Raw genomic sequence first — 19622 nt, 5'->3', positions numbered from 1 at the left:
GTCTAGTACTGGCTCTGCCAGGAACGCCCAGCAGCACTCTTGCCGCTGCTTTCTGGATAGTCTGCAGCTTTTAAGCTGATAGCCAGGAAGACCAATGTATAAAGCGTTGGCGTAGTCTAAACGCAACAGGATGAGAGCCTGAGTCACCATTTCTTTGGCTGATCTAGGCAACAGTGGCAGAAATGTTCTGAGTAATTTCAATGTGCCGAAGCACACTCCGGCCAGTCTGTTTATCTGTGGAGAGAATCAGAGGTCCTCGCTGAACCAGGCCCCCAAATTCTTCACTGGGCTCCCTGTTGATTTGGGCATGGGGAAGCCCGTAGGCCAAAGGTTGTCCCTGAAGAATGGAGGGAAAGACCCGTAGAAGAGGACCTCGGACTTGTCCTAATTGCATTTAAGCTGGGCTTCTGCCAACGATTTAAAAACTGCTGCCATGTGATTGTGAGTAAGAGACAGCAAGAGTACCAACGTACAGAGAAGAAACTGGGAGGAAAAGAGAAAGAGCAGGGTGTTCTAAGATGGAGAGGGATGGGGTTGTGAAAGAATATGTGCAAGATCAGACAGTGAAAAAGAGGGCATTCAAGACAGTGGAAGAGAATGTGGAGGTGGTAATCAACTTTACCAGACTAACCTTCTGCGATCCCCGTTAAGCTGTACAATTGTGTTTCTATGCATAGCTCTAAAATAACAAGGTGACACGTGGCACAATATATCATTAATACATCACTAAACAAATAAAGGGATATCGTATCAGCTATGGTTTATGTAATACTGAAGTATGGAAATATTATGGGGGCCTATAGCTTTAAACAAAGTAATTTTCTGCCTAATTTACAGGACCTACAGGCCTTACAAAGGTACTTCTCATGGATTAAAAAAAGAGGTAATAAATGATACAATAGTGAATATGTGACCGAAGAATGATACAAGCGTTAATATCTGACTAGGAAGATAAAGGAACAGAAATTACACACCAGAGCCAATGGTAACTGTCCAACCTCAACTTCTCAAACAGAGAACTAGATTAACATACAAACACATGAGGGGGACGTGTCTTGACACGGAACGAAGATGGCTGCGTGCTACTGAGGCTCCGTGCGACGGCACTTGAATCAGATTTGACGGAAACTCTTCTATCATGTAAACCCGGCTTTGCTGCCAGGTATGTATTCTACAAGCACACAGGATGCAGCTCATTATCTTTTTATGCATTGGAAGCACATGAACCACCTCCTTTCAAGAGCGCGTCTTCCCTTCATGGGTTGCTGGCATTTTATGGAGAGCTGAGGGCACGCGCTGGAGTATGACGATGCAAGTCTGTACAACTCTTCCTGCATTTAACTCTTGCAAGTGAGGCATGTGTCGCTGTTAACGCTTGCAAGTGGTGCATGTTTGGAGCTGCTATTTCCTTACATTTATAACTTTATTCGGGCGGCAACTTTTATTTCTTTGCAACATTTCCTCTTCTGACTGACGTTTAATAGATATATTGCCTTAACTGTACCTTATCAAGTATTTGGTTATTTTTCATTCTCTCATTATTGCTGGGGCTTAATAACACATTCTATTGAGTTTTCAATCTATTTCAAGATTTTCCTGAGGAGATTTATTTTCATACAGGGGAATATTTTTTAGCATAGGTCAGGTTTATTTTTATCCATTGAGACACTTCTTCTCATCTACTCCAAATTGTCTCCTACGTATGGGTAGATTACAAAATAAGACGTGCTTGACCAAGCTTTCTTCAGGCAAGTCCCTTAAACTTTCTCCTGCGCTACGCAATCACTTCAAAATGGAGAACGCTTCTCATTACAAGAATGCTGGTGTAGCTTCTTCCCCAGTTGCACCTGCTACATTTCTCCAAGCTAATTCTAGCAAAGCGTCAATTAATAGACTCAAGAAAGTTCCACTGCCACCTTTTAAGTCTCCTCCTAATGCCTCTCTGGATCGGTTATTGGAGGAAATAAGAGGTTTGCGCTCAATAATGGAAGAAACTAATGTTGAGTTACAGAATCTTTCGGACAGATGGAATCTTATGGAGGAACGCATCTATAGTGTGGAACAACAAATCTGCTATTTCAAGGATACTCCTCCTAAGGTTAATCTTCATCAGGATCAAGTAACTAGCTTACACAGACAGGTTGAAGATTTAGAAAATCGCAACAGAAGAAACAACCTTCACATTTACGGTCTACCTGAAGGCACAGAGGGCACAAATCCTATCTCCTTTTTCAAGACTTTCCTACCACAGATTTTAAACCTGCCTGAAGGCCCATCTCTTAACATCCAACAGGTTCACAGACTTGGACATTCCCCCAAAGTCCCAACCTCCTCTAGGAAACCTCAAGGAGCCATCTTGTATTTTCTAGAGTACACAGAGCTAATGCAAGTTATTTCAGCTGCCAGGCATCTCAAACGTATATCATGGTCTGGACATGATTTAATCTTTTCTCAGGACTATGCCAAGATCATTGCAGACCGACAAAAAGAGTTTTTGAGTATGCAACAGTTGCTCCGTTCTCTTGGAGCTCGATTTGAGCTTTTTCACCCTTGTCTTTTCAAGGTCACATATAATAATAAGACTACTACCTATGAAGATCCACCCCATTTGAAATAATTTCTTGCAAGTCAAAAGACAGAGAATATGGATTTTTCTGCATCACCTTATCCATCCAAATAATGCTTCATATTTTTGACTTTACGTTTCTTCTTCTGTACTGGTTCATTGCTTGAAATATGCAACATTTTAGATAGATGTGTTTCTACTGATAACTTATGGCTTGAGCTTTCCCTATAGTTTTGGAAACATTCTCTGAATAATATTTAATGTCTCCTACTAAAAATACTTTTTCCATATAGAATTCATATCCTGTTGTCTCATGTTCCTGTCTCCCACCATGTGTTTCACTGCCCTTTGTGTCCCTCCCTTTCCTCTGGGGTTTCGATGTTCTGTCTTCCCATGTGGTCAGCCCCGTCCTCATCAATATTTCTCGTAGGTATAATTATTTTTATTTTTATCTTCTTGTCAAACTCTCTCTTTCTTATGCGCCTTATTCTTTTTTTTACCTCTCCTCTTTAACTTTCTTGCTTTTTCTTTCAATTCTTTTAAACATTGTATTTCTCTTTTAGACATGTAATTTTGTTTTTTCGTTATTATTGAATTTATAATTTCTAACAAATTGTATGATGTTTTTCAATCTTTTTGATAGTAAGTCTGATTGTATTAATTGCATTGAATCTATTAAATGTTTTTGACAGTAGTTTCTTGGAATGTCAGGGGCTCAAACTCTCCTATCAAACGTCCAAGAGTACTAACGCACTTGTCAAAATGTAATGCTCATATTGAGTGTTTATTCCATCCTAAAGAACAGGATTGTATGAAAATATGCGAGGACTGGGTAGGTGATGTGTTTTTATTCACCGGGTAGTGGTAAAAAAAAAATGGTGTTCATTTTATGCCACAAATTTTTACAGGTCCAATTGTTTTCACAAGAATCAGACTCAGAAGGGAGATCGTTATTGCTTACATTATCTGTTAACAAAGTTGTTTTGTTCAATGTGTATGGCCCTACTTGCCCTGATTGTCCGTTTTGGTCTACTATTGCCCAGAAACTATTACAGCACTCAGATGATAATTTAACAGTAGCAGGAGGTTGTAATTATTGCGTTGATCCAATTGTAGACAGACACTTCAGCACACTATGAGGTCCATTAGGATGGCGGGCGGACTACAGTCCGCCAGCCACCCTAGCGGTGCTGGGACCAGCCACCAGTGGTGCGTGCGGAGGTCCCGCACCGGCAATTAGGATGTGACCGCCACACTGGCGGTCGCATCCCGCATATTCAACATTATGGCGGCCGGTGCTGTACGCAGCACACGCCACAATGTTGAATATGCATGTTGTGCATTGGCATGCACAACGTGACAGGCACCGCGTGGTGCCTGCCTCCTTGTGCATGCCAATGTAGGGGGGTACTATGGGTACCCCCCAAGTGCAGCCTCCCACCCCCCCGGGTGCCCACAATGGGCACCCAAAGTAAAGAACGTATGCCTTTTCACGGCGGAGTCTCCACCATGGAAAGGCATTTTACCGCACGCATCATATTATGGATGGCGGTGCCTGCAAGGCACCGCCACCATATTATTGGCCTTGTCCGCCCGGTAGGCAATCGTGACGATTGCCTACCGGCAGAAAAGCAGCGTACGCTCTTTCTGTCCGCCACCGTACCCCCGCCATGCTAATGTGGCGGGGGGTAAAAGGCCATCCGGCGGGGTGTTTTGGCGGGCGGATCGCCACCGCCGTTTGGGCGGTGGTGATCCGCCCGCCATGCTAATAGGCCCCTAAGCTCCCAATAAGTCACAAAAAAACATTTGTACATGCTATTACTGCCGCGGCCCATGCAGGTAAGAGAGGTGGAACGGTGGGGCTGGGTTGGGGAGGATTCGACAGATGATTAAAAGGGAAAATTAAATAAATAAATAATTTTCCCTCGTCATCGTCTGTCAAATCCCCTCCACCCGGTCCCACCGCCCTACCCAGCCCCACCGCCCTTACCTGCACGAGACGCGGCTGTGCTATTAGTCAGCATCACTTGACAGATGCTTGGCAATTTTGTAATCCCTCTCTGAGGAAATCACGTTTTTCTACAGTCCCTCATTCACAATCTAGGAAAGATCATAGTTTTATTTCACATCATCTTACTCAATCTTTACATGTTGCGGACATTGGAACCATCCTAATTTCTGGTCATGCTCCAGTTTAAATTCAAACAGATCTTTTTCCTAAGCGTGATTCTTCAAAACGGTGGAGATTCAACAATTCCTTGCTGTTGGACACAAATTTCACTTCTTCCTTTACTTCTTTTTTTCACGAATATTATCATTTTAATCTTTCCGATACTATTCCCTTTCGTACTATTTAGGATGCTTTTAAAGCCTTCGCTCAGGATTTGAGCATAAAGTTTGTCTTTAAAAAATGTAAAGCATCTCAGGCTCTTTCTAAAACATTACTCTAGAATATCAAATGTCTTGAACATACATATTACACTTTTTCACACAAGTCAGCATGTACTTGCAGCAACTCAGTAAAGCTAAGTTATTTCTAACAAAGTATTTACTGAGTATGCCTCATCTTATAGTCTTAAAACTAGTGCCAGATATTAAGAAGGTCAAAATAAGTCTGGTAAGTTGTTAGCAAACTATCTTAAAATGAGAAAAAATAGACTATTTATTGAATCAATTATGGACAATACTGATCAGACTTATTCCATTGACTCCGATATTCTTGATCAATTTCGTTATTGTTATACCAACCTATACACACCAGGGCATTCACCTTCGGACCAATACATTTTACAATATTTCTCCTCTATTTAAAAAACAGGTTTTTCCCAAACAGACTCTACATCATTGGAAAAGGAGATGTGTTGTTTAAATCTTGTTATGCTTTCCCTTAAAAAAGATAAAGCTCCAGGGATTAAGGGTTTTACTGCAGAACTTTATATTCAATTTTCTTAAATTCTCTTACCCAAACTACTTCCTTTAATCCAATCTTTTTCTGACTCTTCGAAGTCCTCAGGTTCTTTTCTTGAAGCCCTTATTTGCCTCCCGAAAGATGGCAAAGATCTGCACTACTGCAAAAATTACAGACCCATTTCTTTGGTCAATTTAGATTATAAAACTTTCTCTAAGGCTATGGCTTCTAGATTACAGTCTTTTCTTCCTCATCTTCTAGGAAACGATCAATTGGGGTATCATTTGTGTATATAAGAGATTCTCTGACAAGTTGACTTCTAACACTGTGACTAAATATGCACATAAAGCAATTGGAGGCGTTTACAGTTTTCCTTTCCTGTGAAAAGTTTATAATTTCCTTTTAGTATTCAGGAAATCGGCAGGGTGTGCCTCCAGAAATCTTGGAATACATAGCACTGGGAACTCATCTCTTTTCCCTACTAATATTTTGGATTAGATCAGCAGAAAAATCAACAATTTATGCTCTTTCTAGACCAATCGATCGATTACAATCAACTTTCTTGCTTCACAATTGCGCCAGGTATATTCCAAAATCCAACTTTAAAAAACATTTTTGCAACTGTCATCCTGTATTTCATCCCATTTTCTGAAAAGAGCCAACATCTTTTATTGGATAGAAAGCTGATATTTTCATTGTACCAAATTCTCGTTGAGATTATTTGTTTCATTCCGTAACCCTGCTCCTTCTTTGTTTTGAAAACCAGCCTCGTCACTGATCTTACTTGGTTAACAATCACCTGCCCTCTTTACCCTGCTTTGTAGTTTAGTTTAGTCTTTCCTCACTTCTTTTTCCTCCTGTCCCTTTACCTTTTTTTTCTTCTCTCCATCTATGGCTTATTTTCTCACTCCCCCATCATTTATTTTCCTTTCTTATATTTTAGTAACATTTAGTATTGGTACATGTATCGCAAACAGTATTTCTATCTTACTATGGATTTATGCTGGACTTGCATGTCATTGAATTTGCTGATATTTCTTTTTTGGTACTTAATTCATGCCCATAAAATATTTGAGAAAATAAATAAATAAAAAACAACTAGCCCAGTCTTTCACTTTTTCCTGAAGTGCAATGCCATGCCAAATGTATAGCTGCAACAGTATCTCACTATTTAGCTTTGGTAATGCATGAAAGCTACATCGTTCAGAACCTCATCTTGTTGCACAAGATGTAAAGGAGAGGATGCTGGAATGTCAGTGATGTTTACCAATATTTTGCCATCCCGTGATTGCGCTATGCATAAAAATACCCTTTTGGCTCATGCAAGATAAGTCGGTGATATTAATCTTTTCCCTTTCATTGTCTCTCGGTAAACAAGATTTTGTTTGTCAGTGTCTAGATTAATCAGTCACCCTCTGGCTATCAGACAATGGTTTCTTTCAGTCATGAGTGAACAAATATGCCTTCAAAAAATCTCCTTAAAAGAAAATAAATAGGTGGTATTGTTTCTTGGTAGCGTTGAGACCTTCAATAGAGAATTTTAACTAAATGTAGAATTAGGGGTCATTTCTAGTTTGGTGGATGCAGAGCATCTGCCAAAAAGCAGCGGATACCCCATCAGCCTGAGTCGCGGGTTGCCTGTCCCACTTAAAGGAGGATTAACCATCAGGTTTCCACTGGCAGAGCCTCAGATGGCTCCACCATCAGAAAACTTGGACTAATTGCCTGTCTGCCACAGAATGACTGTCTTATTTAGGAGAGTCCATCCAATGTGCATTTTTCCTGTTTGGGACCAACTGGGACCCTGAACAGGAAACAACAGACGTTATCTACATGTGCTGGGAGAAAAAAACTGCATATCAGGGTCAATGATTTTTTAATAACCAAACTCCCTCTTTAGGAGTTTGTTAATGCAAAGCAACACCCTTTGCTGGATGGGTAGAACCCATATGCCTGCCTGTCTCAAAAGGATCAGTATATTTAGCAGAGTCACCACACAGTGTGGTGCTCTGAAGGCGGAGAGATCTCCCCCACAGAGGTGTAGAATGTTTAAATCTGAAGGGAGGTCTGCAGCCTTGGGAACAAAGACCTGGTGGGAGGACTGTCCGCTAGGTTCTGAATGACCCTTTAAGTATCACTCCTTTACATCATTAGGTCTAAACTAATGGGTAGCCCCATATGGAGGCACTTCCCCTGTAAATTGGGTCTTTTTCTCTTCCCCCATCTTGGACTTTACCCAATTTTTCGTTACTCATTTGTGAACATACAGAGATATGTTTTTCTTTATCTATGTTGACCACACCCCCTCCCATTAAAAAGGGTCTGAAAATCAGCAACACCACCTACTGGCTTCCCTTTTTTGAATTTGCATGCAGTTTGGCACGCATAGCAAAGCACTAGTCTCTTGATTGTAATGGAAGCTTGGGCCTTGGCAGGCGCAATTCTCTGAAGGCATACTGATTGCCTGCCATTCAAGGGTGGTTTGCCTTTGATATGGGGCCTTTGGGAAGTGGCAGGAAAAGACCCACAGACTTGCTGGATCTCCTGCCATCTGCAATGCTATTAGCAGAGATGGGTTTACGCTCTCTGTCATAATCAAGTTGGGTTGCAACAGTGCAGAGACATACAACTGATGTTACCGCACCCCTTCTGCATGTTATTCATTGGTTTTCCCTCTTTCCGGCTTTTGAGGAGGGTTATGTGAGTCCACGCAAGCCTAGGTACAGTTAGCCAACCAACTCAAAATGTTTGAGGCACACAAATGCCCGGTATGATTGCACTGAGGTGCACAGTCTGAAATGGGGCATCTTTCGTATTGAGTGCTTGGCTAAGGGAATGGTTTTGACAGTCATCATATAGGTGTATAATATCTCCAAACACTTCTTCTGAAAAATATATACACATTCTCGGAACAGGTTATGGAAGCCTCTACCATCTACTTTATTTTACTAGAAATTCTGTTTGCTATTTTTAATTATTTTTCTCTCCCTTGCCCCTGTCTTCTTCCCCCTTCCATTCCCCCTCCATATATGACGCTGCAAAGAAATAAATAAGACACCGTTTACAAGACTAATTGCCAACTGTTAAGCAACTGGTTCACCCGAAGGGGTGTTTCCACTGCCAATCATAAAAAATGCTTTTCCTCCTTCAGTTAAAGCAGCACTCCCTAGATGCCTAAACCTCTCATTGCAAGCAGGAGTTGTGACAAATACATTTAGAGGTGTTATTTATGGCTCTCATAGAAAGCCTCTATCGTTTTTCCAGTTTCTGAAAGTCATAACTCCTTGCTATGACATCACAACAGTTGGTTACAAAACTGGTTATCAACTGTTGTGATGTCATAAACGCCTTCCAGACCAAGCTGAGAGGGCTCTCTGAGAGCCTGTCAGTGCACCTCTGCTTGTCTCTTTAAAAGCAGAAAGGACAGGTGCAGGAGATGGAAGGAAGGGAGGCAAGGTAGTGGGTTGTGGTAAAGGACAGCAGGTAAGATAGACAACTCGAGCTTCCCTCTCGCCTATTTGACCTCATTCAGAACCCCTCGGTAAAAAAACCTGCTTGTTATTCACTGTTACCCATCTATAATTCTATATGTAAAAAAATTCAAAGCCACCCTATAACCTCTTGACAACTTTAGGTCTATGTTAAATCAGATTTCTGAAGCAGAACAGCACGAACGGGTGGTAGAGATGCAATCTTTCATTGACACAAGCAATATGTTAGTTAGTTAGTTAGTCAGCTAGCAAAGAACAAGGTATATGGTAGTAACCATCTCAGATGATCTGATCTGGATGTTGCGAAGAATGCTGCGGGCGGGACCGACTTTTCTTGACATGACAGTGGCTTATAACCACATACTGCTCTCCTGCTTCTAATAGATAAGTATACAGAGCAAAGTGCAGATCAAATCTTTCATCTCCGTTTTTTTCTCCAAACTATATTTAACCATTTTTAGGTCTCGCCTGAGCCAGCGTTTTAGCGCTGCTCTGGCGAGAGCTATAGAAAATGGGGATTTGGAAGTGCAAACGAGTGCTTTTCCGGCCCCCAACTACAGTGCATGTGCGCCGGGCGCGCGCACCATTTGGCAGCCTGCGTGTACATTTCGCGGGCACTTTGATGTTCTCAGTGAGCCGCGCGGCCACTGAGGACATCAAAGCGCCGGCGAAAGTGCTCACCATATGCCAGCCTTCCCCGTGTTGGAGCTTTAAACAACTATAGTGACATCCTGTGTGCCCAGAGATGGGCTTCACCTTAGAAGCGCTTCAGGGATGTTTTTTACGTCTCATAATGTTCTCCCTCCCACTAGCACTCTTACCCTCCCCCCCTCTACTCTCCAACATCCATCAGACCCTGTCTCTCCCGGCCCTCTCCTCGTTGTGCCATCTTTTTAGTTGGGCACGCTACTGTAAGTACAAGCGAATCTCATTCTTCCCCCGTCTCACTAGTATATAGCTCACTGCGTGGAGAACTATCACCCAGAAACACTATGAAGAAGTCGCACCAGTGGGCAGTGAGAGGAAATGGAAATGAAACTCCTCCCACTCTGAACAGAATCGCTAATGGTACATTTTAAGTGAAGCACAGCCGTCCTAGAACAATTCCTTTCACCCTTCGTTCATCCACCCTTTCACCACCCTTCACCCGTCACCCCCTTCACTTACATCTGTTCACCCTTCTTTCTGTCCTTTTACCTTTCCTTCAACACTCTTTCCTTCCTTTCACAATTTGCCCGCCTTCCTTCCTTACACACGTCCCGTCACGGTTATTGGCTTCCTTTCACATTCAATTCTTATTTACCCTTTATTTTACCATCCCTTTCTTCACCTCTTTACTTTTTCTGTCAATTTATCTGCTTTTCTCGCTGATCTTTTTTTCGCCCTGTGAATCCTTTCTCTGTGCTTCTTTCACTGTAACTGGCAGCTCCCTCCCCCCCCACACACTCTCACCTCAGCTCTCCAATACTGCCCATACTGTTCTCTTAGAGTTCTATTTATGAGCTGCGTGCAAGCACGCATGCAGCAAATATCGATATAGAATTAATCATCATATTACTGTGACACACCTTAGCAGCCCATGGGGTCCAAAGACGGGCCAAACCCTGGCTGCCTTTGTGTGGGGGGGGGCACTGGTGAGAGAAGTTGTCGCACTGGTATGTTGTGTGACAACTAGCACTGGCGACAGTGTTAGAAATCACACTGGTATGCAGTGTTAAATACTAGTGCAGTGAGAGAGTTGGCACTGGTGGGCTATGCCTGCAGGTGTCCTTGGTGGGTTAGGCGGCGACTCTGGTGCCAGGAGACCGTGCTGCATGCCCACTCCTCATTTCAATAACAAGGGTAGATGGGCTGGTTACTAAACAACCTCACACTGAAAGACACCATGAGACCAAAGAGAGCTAGTCAAATGTGCAACTTGAATTAACTGAGGGTGTCTACTTAGCAGTCCATTATAGGCCCCAAAACCCTTTGCTAATAAATAGTTCGGGTAGAACCCATCTGTAACTAGTCGCCAGGAAATTTCACGAGGGCGGGGCAAATAACTTTGTCTCCTCTCAGTGCCAGGGATAGGTCGTGATAAGGGCCAGGGCTGGGAAAATGGAGCATACCATGGTACACACCAGCAAGAAGGGTAATAGCAAAAAAGTAAACATTTACGTTCGTATATTCCATGGGAGCATTTGCTTATGCCTGTTGGGCATTTAATTTATTTTGGAGCCGACTCGCTGAGAAGTGAGAACATCCCAGAAAGTTTAGGGCTTCTTCCCACCAGAGGGGTGCCTGTGAACGGCGTCACCCGCTGGCCTCTTCCTGCACCCCTGAGTGAGCAGGATGAGCTCAGCTGCCTGCCGATACGGCTCCCACAGCCACCTGCGGGTGATAAAGGCAGTTAGCTAGATACCAAACGAGCAATTAAACCACAGGAATTCCATCCCGCGCTGCTTTCCCTCAACTGCCACAGTTCATTTTCTTTCTCTTTTTTTTCCTTCACTGAGTTTCTAGAAACTTCCTGTCATGGGTGTTGGGTTTTGTCAAGGCATATTGTATAAGCATAGTGGAGCGCTTGTCTCTGCACAGTCACGCGTCCTGTTCTGGCACCGCCGCGGCAAGGCAAAACAAGCATTGGCATAGCCAATAGGTCTCGCTTTTGAGACCTTATAACTATTTAGTTATGCAACTGTTGCATGGCTAAACACTTATAAGGTCCCAAAAGCGAGACCTATTGGCTATGCCAATGCTTGTTGATAGTGTCACTATCAGTTACAATGAGAATAAAACATTTGTTTCTGACAAATAGCTCCAACAAAATTCTTTTAACATGTTTGTTCAATTTGGATGAATATTTGCCACAGTTTAATTGTCTCCCCCAATCTTTCTATACAGTCCCTTATAAAGTATTTGTGATTTACGTTTTCAATTTTGCATTTATTAAGTCACTTGGTTTTTCTGCTTTTAGGGATTCAGAGGTGGAGCCAGGTCTGCATGTGTTCAACACATTACCCAGAGGCTCTCAAATGTGTCCATTCAGTCATGGACATCCACGTTTAACTCTTCCATGGCATAGATCAACCACATTTTGTCAGGGTGCAGGGGAAGTTGGTCATTTCCAGCAGTGAAAGATGGTGTCTGCAGATGCCTAAAACATACGTAAGATGTTTGCCTAATGTAATCGTGAGTGGGCATTCAGAATTTTCTTCTGGTTCACCTAGTAGCAAAGTCAGGGGGTTAATTTAATTGCTGTTACCATTTTGATTTGTTCTAGTACCTCTTTCCAGAAAGTTTATGCACCATTGCTAGACCACCATATGTGTGCCATAATGCCTTTTCCCCCCACATCCTTTCCACCATGTGTAGGGCGACCAAACAGTTTGTGGATTCAAGCAGGGCATCTCATCGAAAGTTTTTAACTGTTTCCTTTGCGTTGACAACGTATTGATACTGAAGCTGCTCTAGTCCAAGCGTTTAAGCATGAGTCATCACTAATTTCCCCATTCGGTTTCCCACTTTGTAACACATGTTGATTTGGGCGTAGATTGTAAGTTACGTAATAACTTGTATAACACTGAGTTGTCTTTTATTTAGGATTCATTGATAGCTAGATCTCTTGTTTCTGCCATGCCCAGCCCAGTAAATACTTTAATTATATCTGTATAAATTGATTTGCTGTAACTGCCATGTTTATGAACAGGAGGCAAGGTTTCTTGGGTGCATATTGTCAAATAAATCTCTTACCCATGCCTGTGTTCTAGTCATTTTTTAACCCCCGTCTAGATATCCTGGCGCAAAATCAGGGTTTTGTAGTGTTGTTGACCTTGGTGAAAGGAAAGATGTCACTTCCCCTCTTCTCACAAATGTGTCCTAGTGTTTTAGTGTAGTTCGAGTCGCATATACTACGTTTGTTTCTTTTTCCATTTTAGGGGGAAAGCCATGGTGAGGTATACAAGGGTCTTGCATGAATATTCCCTTTCTATTATTCAAGTGTTTGTAATAATGGGGGAATGTTAGGATCATAAAGCTTTTGAAATTTTGTTGGCAATTTGGTTGCTAGATTTTCTAAGAAGCCTGCAGTGAGGGTGAAGCTACAGGTCTGCATAGTATCAATTAAAGCTGGTGAGTTTTAGGGCATTCCTTGTCCTAATAACTTTTGTAGAAGTGCTATAACTGGGCACATTTGATTTTATCTATTGACTGTCTATGCTTTATAAAACTCAATTGTGAAGTGTGAGAAATTGGGTTCTCGATTGAGTGTGGTGAGATCCCTAATAAAGCAACAACCACAATCCCTGTCACAGTGAACCACAAAAAGTCACAAAATTAACCTGTGCTTAACCCTCTGGCAGCTTGGCACAAAACCAGTCAGGCTCAACTTAGAGGCAATGTTTAAAGTATTTATGCAGCACTTAAACAGTAATAAAGTGAAAACGCAACACAAGAAAAGTCCCACAACAATTTAGAAAACTAGAGTAAAATTCAATAAATTGTTTTGACACCAAAAAGATAAAAATCCAAATCTGTAGAACCGGAGTTATGAATTTGTAAAGTGAAAACCTCCCCCCTATAGATTAAAGTGCCAACCACAGACATCTATCACACGAGACCAGGGCAAAGTTGAAAGTTATGGTCCACAACGATGGAGCATGGTTCAGATACACATGGTGCATTGGGTCCTGTCTCAACATACCTTTGGTTTCAGGAGACATTTTGAAGAAAAATATCTTAGAGGGTAAAGTTCAGTGGGGTAAGGCAACCACCAGTATCCAAGGAGGAAGCAGCATCGTCTGGGTTTTGCTGGATAAAGTTACAGTGAAGATTTCTAAGTTCAGGCTTACTCTCTTTTTGGAAGTCGAAAATCTCCAGTGGAATGAATCTACAGGATGTAGCCAACAAGGGCTCCACAAGTCCGGATACCTCTTCTGCGAAAAGCTGCTGAACAGGATTTGTTGCTGCGAAGAAGAATGTAGTGGGAGCTACTGCAAAGTCAGGTCGACTGGAGATGTGCGTTGAGCTGATCACCGAGTAGGTAGGTCTTTGTCTCCTCTCGGTTCTCAAAGCACTTTTTGGCAGATCTAAGATTGGATTTAGGTTGTTTGGACACCTTTAGCACCACTGTCAACGGTCCAGAACTGGGTGGGGACTACTTGGAGGGCAGGACTCACTTCAGACAAGGTGCAGGGTCAAGTTGTTGGAGCCATTGAAGTCCCTCTGCTAGTCCTGGGTTCAAGCAGCAAGGTGGTCCTCCAGCAGCAGGGCAATCCTTTTGAGAGTTCAAGGTAGGTTTCCAGCAGCAGGACAGTCCTCTGAAGTACAAAGCAGGCCTCAAGCAGCAAGGCAGGCCTTCTGAGATTCCTCATCAGGTCCAGGAGTGAAATGAAGACTGGGTCTACCTGGTGCCAGCTATGAAGTGAAGGGGACGTCTCGAGTCCCACTTTGCCTCAGATGGTTCTGGAATTTCCGTCATCCCTGCCCTGGTCCCAGGATGTCCGGGGAGCGGGGGCAAAAGGCTAGTGTAGAGCCCCTTGGGAGTGTGTAGAGGCAGCTTCTTTGAAATGTAAGTAGGGCTGTGCATAGCTCTGCCCCCCCCCCCCACCCTGGCAGCATGGCCTGTCCTCCCCCTTTTTTATTAGCATGGCAGGTGGACTTTGTGTATTCCTACAGACAGTGACACAGTCACGTGAACCAGAAAACACGCTACAGTCATCAAATAGTAAGGAAAAGAAAATGTCAACTTTTCAAAAGTGGTTTTTTCCGAATAGTGACTTCAAATCCAACTTTACCATTAAAAATTATCTTAAATTACTGTTACTTTAGACAGCAAGTGTCATTGCCACATGTTCCTAAAAGAAAGTTATCACTTGTTAAACGTAACAAGGTAACCCAATGTAATCCTATGGAAGAGGTACACCTCACAGTAGTGGAAAACAAATTGAGGGTTTTTTCCCCTAACAGAACATGTCAAACCTAAAAGAAAAAGTCCAACCTTTTAGATACACAAGACCCTGCCCTATGGGCTACTTAGGGCCTACTTCAGAGGTGACTAATATGTATTAAAAAGGGAGGTTTCGGTCTGGCAAAACGTTTCTATTGCCAAGTCAAATTTGTAGTTTAAAACTGCACACAGGCTGAAATTGCAGGCCTGAGGCATGTTTTAAAAGGATACATAAGCAGGTGGTGCAATAAGTGCTGGTGACACACTAGTAGCATTTAATTTACAGGCCCTTGGTACATGTTGTAACACTTTGCTAGGGACTTACAAGTAAATTAATTGTGCCAATCAAGTGTAGGCCGCGTTTACCATGTTTACGGAGTGAGCACAAGCACTTCAGCACTGGTAAGTAGTTATAAATTGTAAATTGTACATAGTCCTAATTCCAGCTAACAGGAGGGGAGTAGGCAAAACGTTTGGGGGAAGACCACCCTAAGGCTGACAGGTCTAACACACCTCATCCATTTGCAGCCCCACCACTTTCTCCAACTAGAAGAGCACCCACTCCACACCGTAATCAATCCTTCAGAGTCCTTTTCCTTATTATTTAGAGTGTACCATTGCTTGTCAACAAGGTTTGCTCCATATAATCCAAATATTTGCATGCATCTCTGAATAGTACTTAAAACATTTTTTTTTTCTTTTTCTTATAAAGATATGTAATCTATATACAGACAGCATTTCATGTCTTGCATGGTATGGACAAGAGAAATTTGGTTCAATAGCAACATCGTAGAATTCAACTCTAATGGCTATGTGACAGCCCAACGTTCTGGAGGGGGTTTGCAAGCATAAATACCTCAGCACTAATTAGGGCAGTCTTATGGAAGGTCAGGGGTTCCAGGTCTCCTGTAAATGTTAATCAGTGCGGATGTAATGTCTAAATCATGACCAGGGTCTATGGCACAGACCCACGGCCCATATCCATTCATCTCCCCATCAGTCACAACAACAGGAAATACACCACTTACACTAGCTCGTGACCTACCAATATACCCTGGTCTGACACTACTGTGTCCCAAAACTTCTAGCATCTCTGATCTTCCCTAACTGGCAAATAAGTCATAGGTTCCATTTTTTTTATTCAATACATCTGGCAAATTCACTTCCAATCACATTGTAGAAGCCCACAGTCTGTGAGGCTGAGCTCACTTGTAATTAGGCTAACACTAACAGGAAAATCAAGCTCTTTTAACAGCAGATGTGTTCCTAAAATACTGCGCATATTCATATCGTAGAAAGAAAATGTAATTGTCTGACACTTTCTAACATGCACTGTCTTTTCAGTGGGGGGAGACAGGAAAACTGTGACCATTGTTAAGTGTGCATTTTCTAAGAATACTTTTTTATGGTCTCAAATAAGTGAGTGGCTGCACAGAATCTGTAGCCTGTGTGTCTCCAATTACATTTGGACCCAACAACAACACGAGAAACAGTCCTCTTCTGACATGACCAACTCCTCTGCCCTACTGGTGAAATATAAACTGTGCTGGGTCATTGCCAGTTTGACTGTGTATTTCTTAATAAAGAAAGGGAACTGAACATGCTTGTCGAACACAGCAGGCACCAAAATAACTATTTAAGCATAAATCCCACCTGAGACCACTTATGAAGGCGGTCTTGTTCATACCTTGGACTTGTTAAATCTTTCAAGCGTATGCAGTAGTTTCGCAAGATTTATTTTTGTATCTTCTTCACAGAAGAACATCCATGATGAGTTTTTTCCGTAGGATGTTGAGAATCTTGAAAAAATAAATAAATGGTTACTTAGCAACTATTGGAACTTTGTAATAAGGTTTCCCACACTATTCCTCACAGTGAGGTTTCTTGTGTATTACAAGGCCATTATAAAAGGAATAAATGAAAAGACAGAAGCTTACCTGAAGTCTCCTACTCTCTGTAGGAGGTGTGGGGGGTGGATGGTAATGGATAACGGAGTCAGGAGAAGACTCCAGGTACAGCCCATCATTAAGGGCAGATGGTTCCCGCTCCATTCTTTTTTCAAGCATGATGGACATTTATCATGTTGGGGTCAGGCAGCCAGGTGCTTTAAATGCGCTAATGTGCAGGTGCCTGAAAGCCAGACCCAAGCTTTGCGGCGTGAAGATTTTACAGCCCTGAGGGTAATGACCTCATCAGCCTCCTTCATCAGCCTGGCAAAATCTTGCAATAGCCTCACCGCCTCATGAAGAGGGGGTGCTTCACCAATAGACTCATACCTGGACTCTTCAGTTTTAAGCTCTGAAGTGCCAAGGGCTGACTGTCTATAAGTGACACCTCTCAGAAACCCCATCGCACTCTGATGACTAAGGGATAGCCCTCCTCTCATTGGTTGATTCATGACTAAGTCAGCAAATGAGAGGAGTCTGCCAGATTGTTTGTCTGCCCATTCCTTCCCTGAAGCCTCAAGCAACCACTAAAACCTTTCTGCTCCTCAATCCGATGTCACTGCCATGACCCGGTAAGTGTTTGTTGAATGTTTGGTGTGTGTGTGCATGTATGAATGTATGTTTATTCGTGCATACATGCTTTGAATGGGTGTGTGTGCTTGTGAATGGATGTGTGTGTGTGTGTGTGTGAGTGAGTGTACATATAGATGATTGGGTGTGCTTACAAGTGGATGTGTGGAAGTAAGTATGCATGTGTGCCCACCCCACTGATCAGCAACATTCCGGGCTCCCATTGGGAGACTCACTGGCCATTCACAGTATACTACATGTTGGTTGAAAAGAAGCTAATTTATCAAAACACCTGCACCCAGAACTTTAACTTGTGACCATACAATATGTATAAAGGGCCATCTTTAGTACTATGGACCTGAGTAAAAACTACTGCAAGCAAATGTCATGGTGAGAAAAAACAAGTTACTTACATGTACACTGTGGTTCCCCAGTATTGATCTTTCATAGATTCGCATGCTTGAATCTTCCCAGTCTTCATCGTGGGAGCCCCACAGTATTTAAAACACTCAGTACCATTTAAGTACAGTCAAAGACAGAGAAAGCAAGTGACATTATTAACTAATTCACATTGTTTTAACACACCCAAACTTCAACCAATCAGAAGCAAGACCCTGAACCACCCTTCACTTGCAGAGCCACCAGACCTCAGATTTCGAGCACAAGTGTGATAAAATAAATATAAATCTATAAGGTATATAACCGGTGAGCCCAAAGGGGGAGGTGGGTGTGTCGCATGGGTATCTATGAAAGATATCCCTACCGGAGAACCACAGTGTGCAGGTAAATGTTGTTCTTTCATAGATTCACAAACCAGTCTCCAAAGAGACAAATGAAGTAAGACATGAACCGCTGTGACATAAACCAATCAGATAAAAACAGTGGAGATACAAGCAACACATATTACCTTATTAGAAGAAACATATCTCAATGAGATAATTGAAAAAATAATCTGTACCTTTATGAAACAGGTGATGTAAAACCGCCTGTTCGACAGCAGCATCTGCCTTCCATGTTGAATCCAAACAATAGTGTTTGGTGAGGGTATGGGCATTCGACCACATTGCTTCCCGGCAGATGTCTGGAAGTGATACTCCAGCGAACAAGGCTGTGGATGTAGCCATCTTTCCTGCTGAGTGAGCAGCGACTTTTGTGGACAGCAGCCTTTCTGCTTTGTTGTGACGAAAGAAAATTGCTGTCGAGAGCCAAAGGGTTACATTGCTTCTTGAGAGTGTATAGCCCTTCCTGGGAGGTGCGAAAGAGATGAGAAGCTGATCTGATGTTCTAAATGCTTTCGTTCTGTGAATATAGAATTTTAAGCAACGTTTGAAATCCAGAGAATGGAGAGCCCTCTCCGTGGTGGAAGAAGGGTTCTTAATGTATGTTGACAAAACTATAGGTTCATTCAAATGGAAAGAAGTTAGAACCCTTTGGTATTCATTTAGGATTGTGTTGTACTCTGTAGTAGAAAGTACACGCTGGTAGCCATGTAAGTTCTTAAGTACCTTTATTCCAGTTGTACAGAAAGATGGTAGGTTGGTACATCAACTTGGTATGCTGGGGGGCATGGCCTGCTGAGCAGCGAGATGGCCGCTCTCTGAGTGAGCTCCGCCGGCCGGACTGTAATCCTACATTTATCCTGCACATCGGGGTGAGCCCACACTGCCAAAACCGGCAGAAAACGAGCAGATGGCGGAGGGGCATCGGAGGAGGCAGTGTATTTCCGACCACGATCGCCCGGAGGGCGAGCGAGACCCGCATAACCTGCGCAGGGCCCCAACGGAGGCGACTGCTGGAGCCCGACTGGGGGTGAGCCGGAACTCGAGCCCGGAGACGCTGGTGGCGAGGCCTATGGTACAGTGGAGTAGTACTACTCGGGAGTCCCCGATGAGTGGGTGGCGCTGCTCGCTACAGCCTGCACGCACGGACATTAGCGTGCTGACCGGGAACTGCCGGTGGAAAGAGCCGAGGGGAGCCGTGAGGACGGGTGGCTGCCCGGCGCTGAGCCGTTGCTGACTGCTGCGGAGGGAGCCTGATTAGCTGCGGACCTGGATGGCGAGGCCTGGTGAGGCGAGTAACGTGCGCCTGAAGTGCTGGGAGAATTGAGAGACGTGGGTGTCTGCCCTGCTGCGAGTGCCATAGAAGCGGATCCCTGAGGCGGTGGCCGCCATTTTGAGGTCGACACCGGGAGCCGCGAGGTGAAGGTGTATTG

General features: G+C 43.2%; 1 protein-coding gene across 1 annotated transcript in view; it reads right to left on the bottom strand.

Moving 5' to 3' along the window:
• B3GLCT (beta 3-glucosyltransferase) overlaps positions 1–19622 on the bottom strand; it is a 974893-nt gene that overhangs the window by 435219 nt on the left and 520052 nt on the right. The window contains exon 6 of the mRNA XM_085621666.1: positions 16582–16693. Within this exon, the coding sequence (XP_085477792.1) occupies positions 16582–16693 (112 nt within the window). The remainder of the gene's footprint in view (positions 1–16581; positions 16694–19622) is intronic.

Source organism: Triturus cristatus, chromosome 8 (assembly GCF_964204655.1).
Source record: "Triturus cristatus chromosome 8, aTriCri1.1, whole genome shotgun sequence".
NCBI classification, from domain to species: Eukaryota; Metazoa; Chordata; class Amphibia; order Caudata; family Salamandridae; genus Triturus; species Triturus cristatus.
The sequence above is the reverse complement of the archived record's forward strand: the minus strand, read 5'-3'. Positions and strand labels throughout refer to the sequence as shown.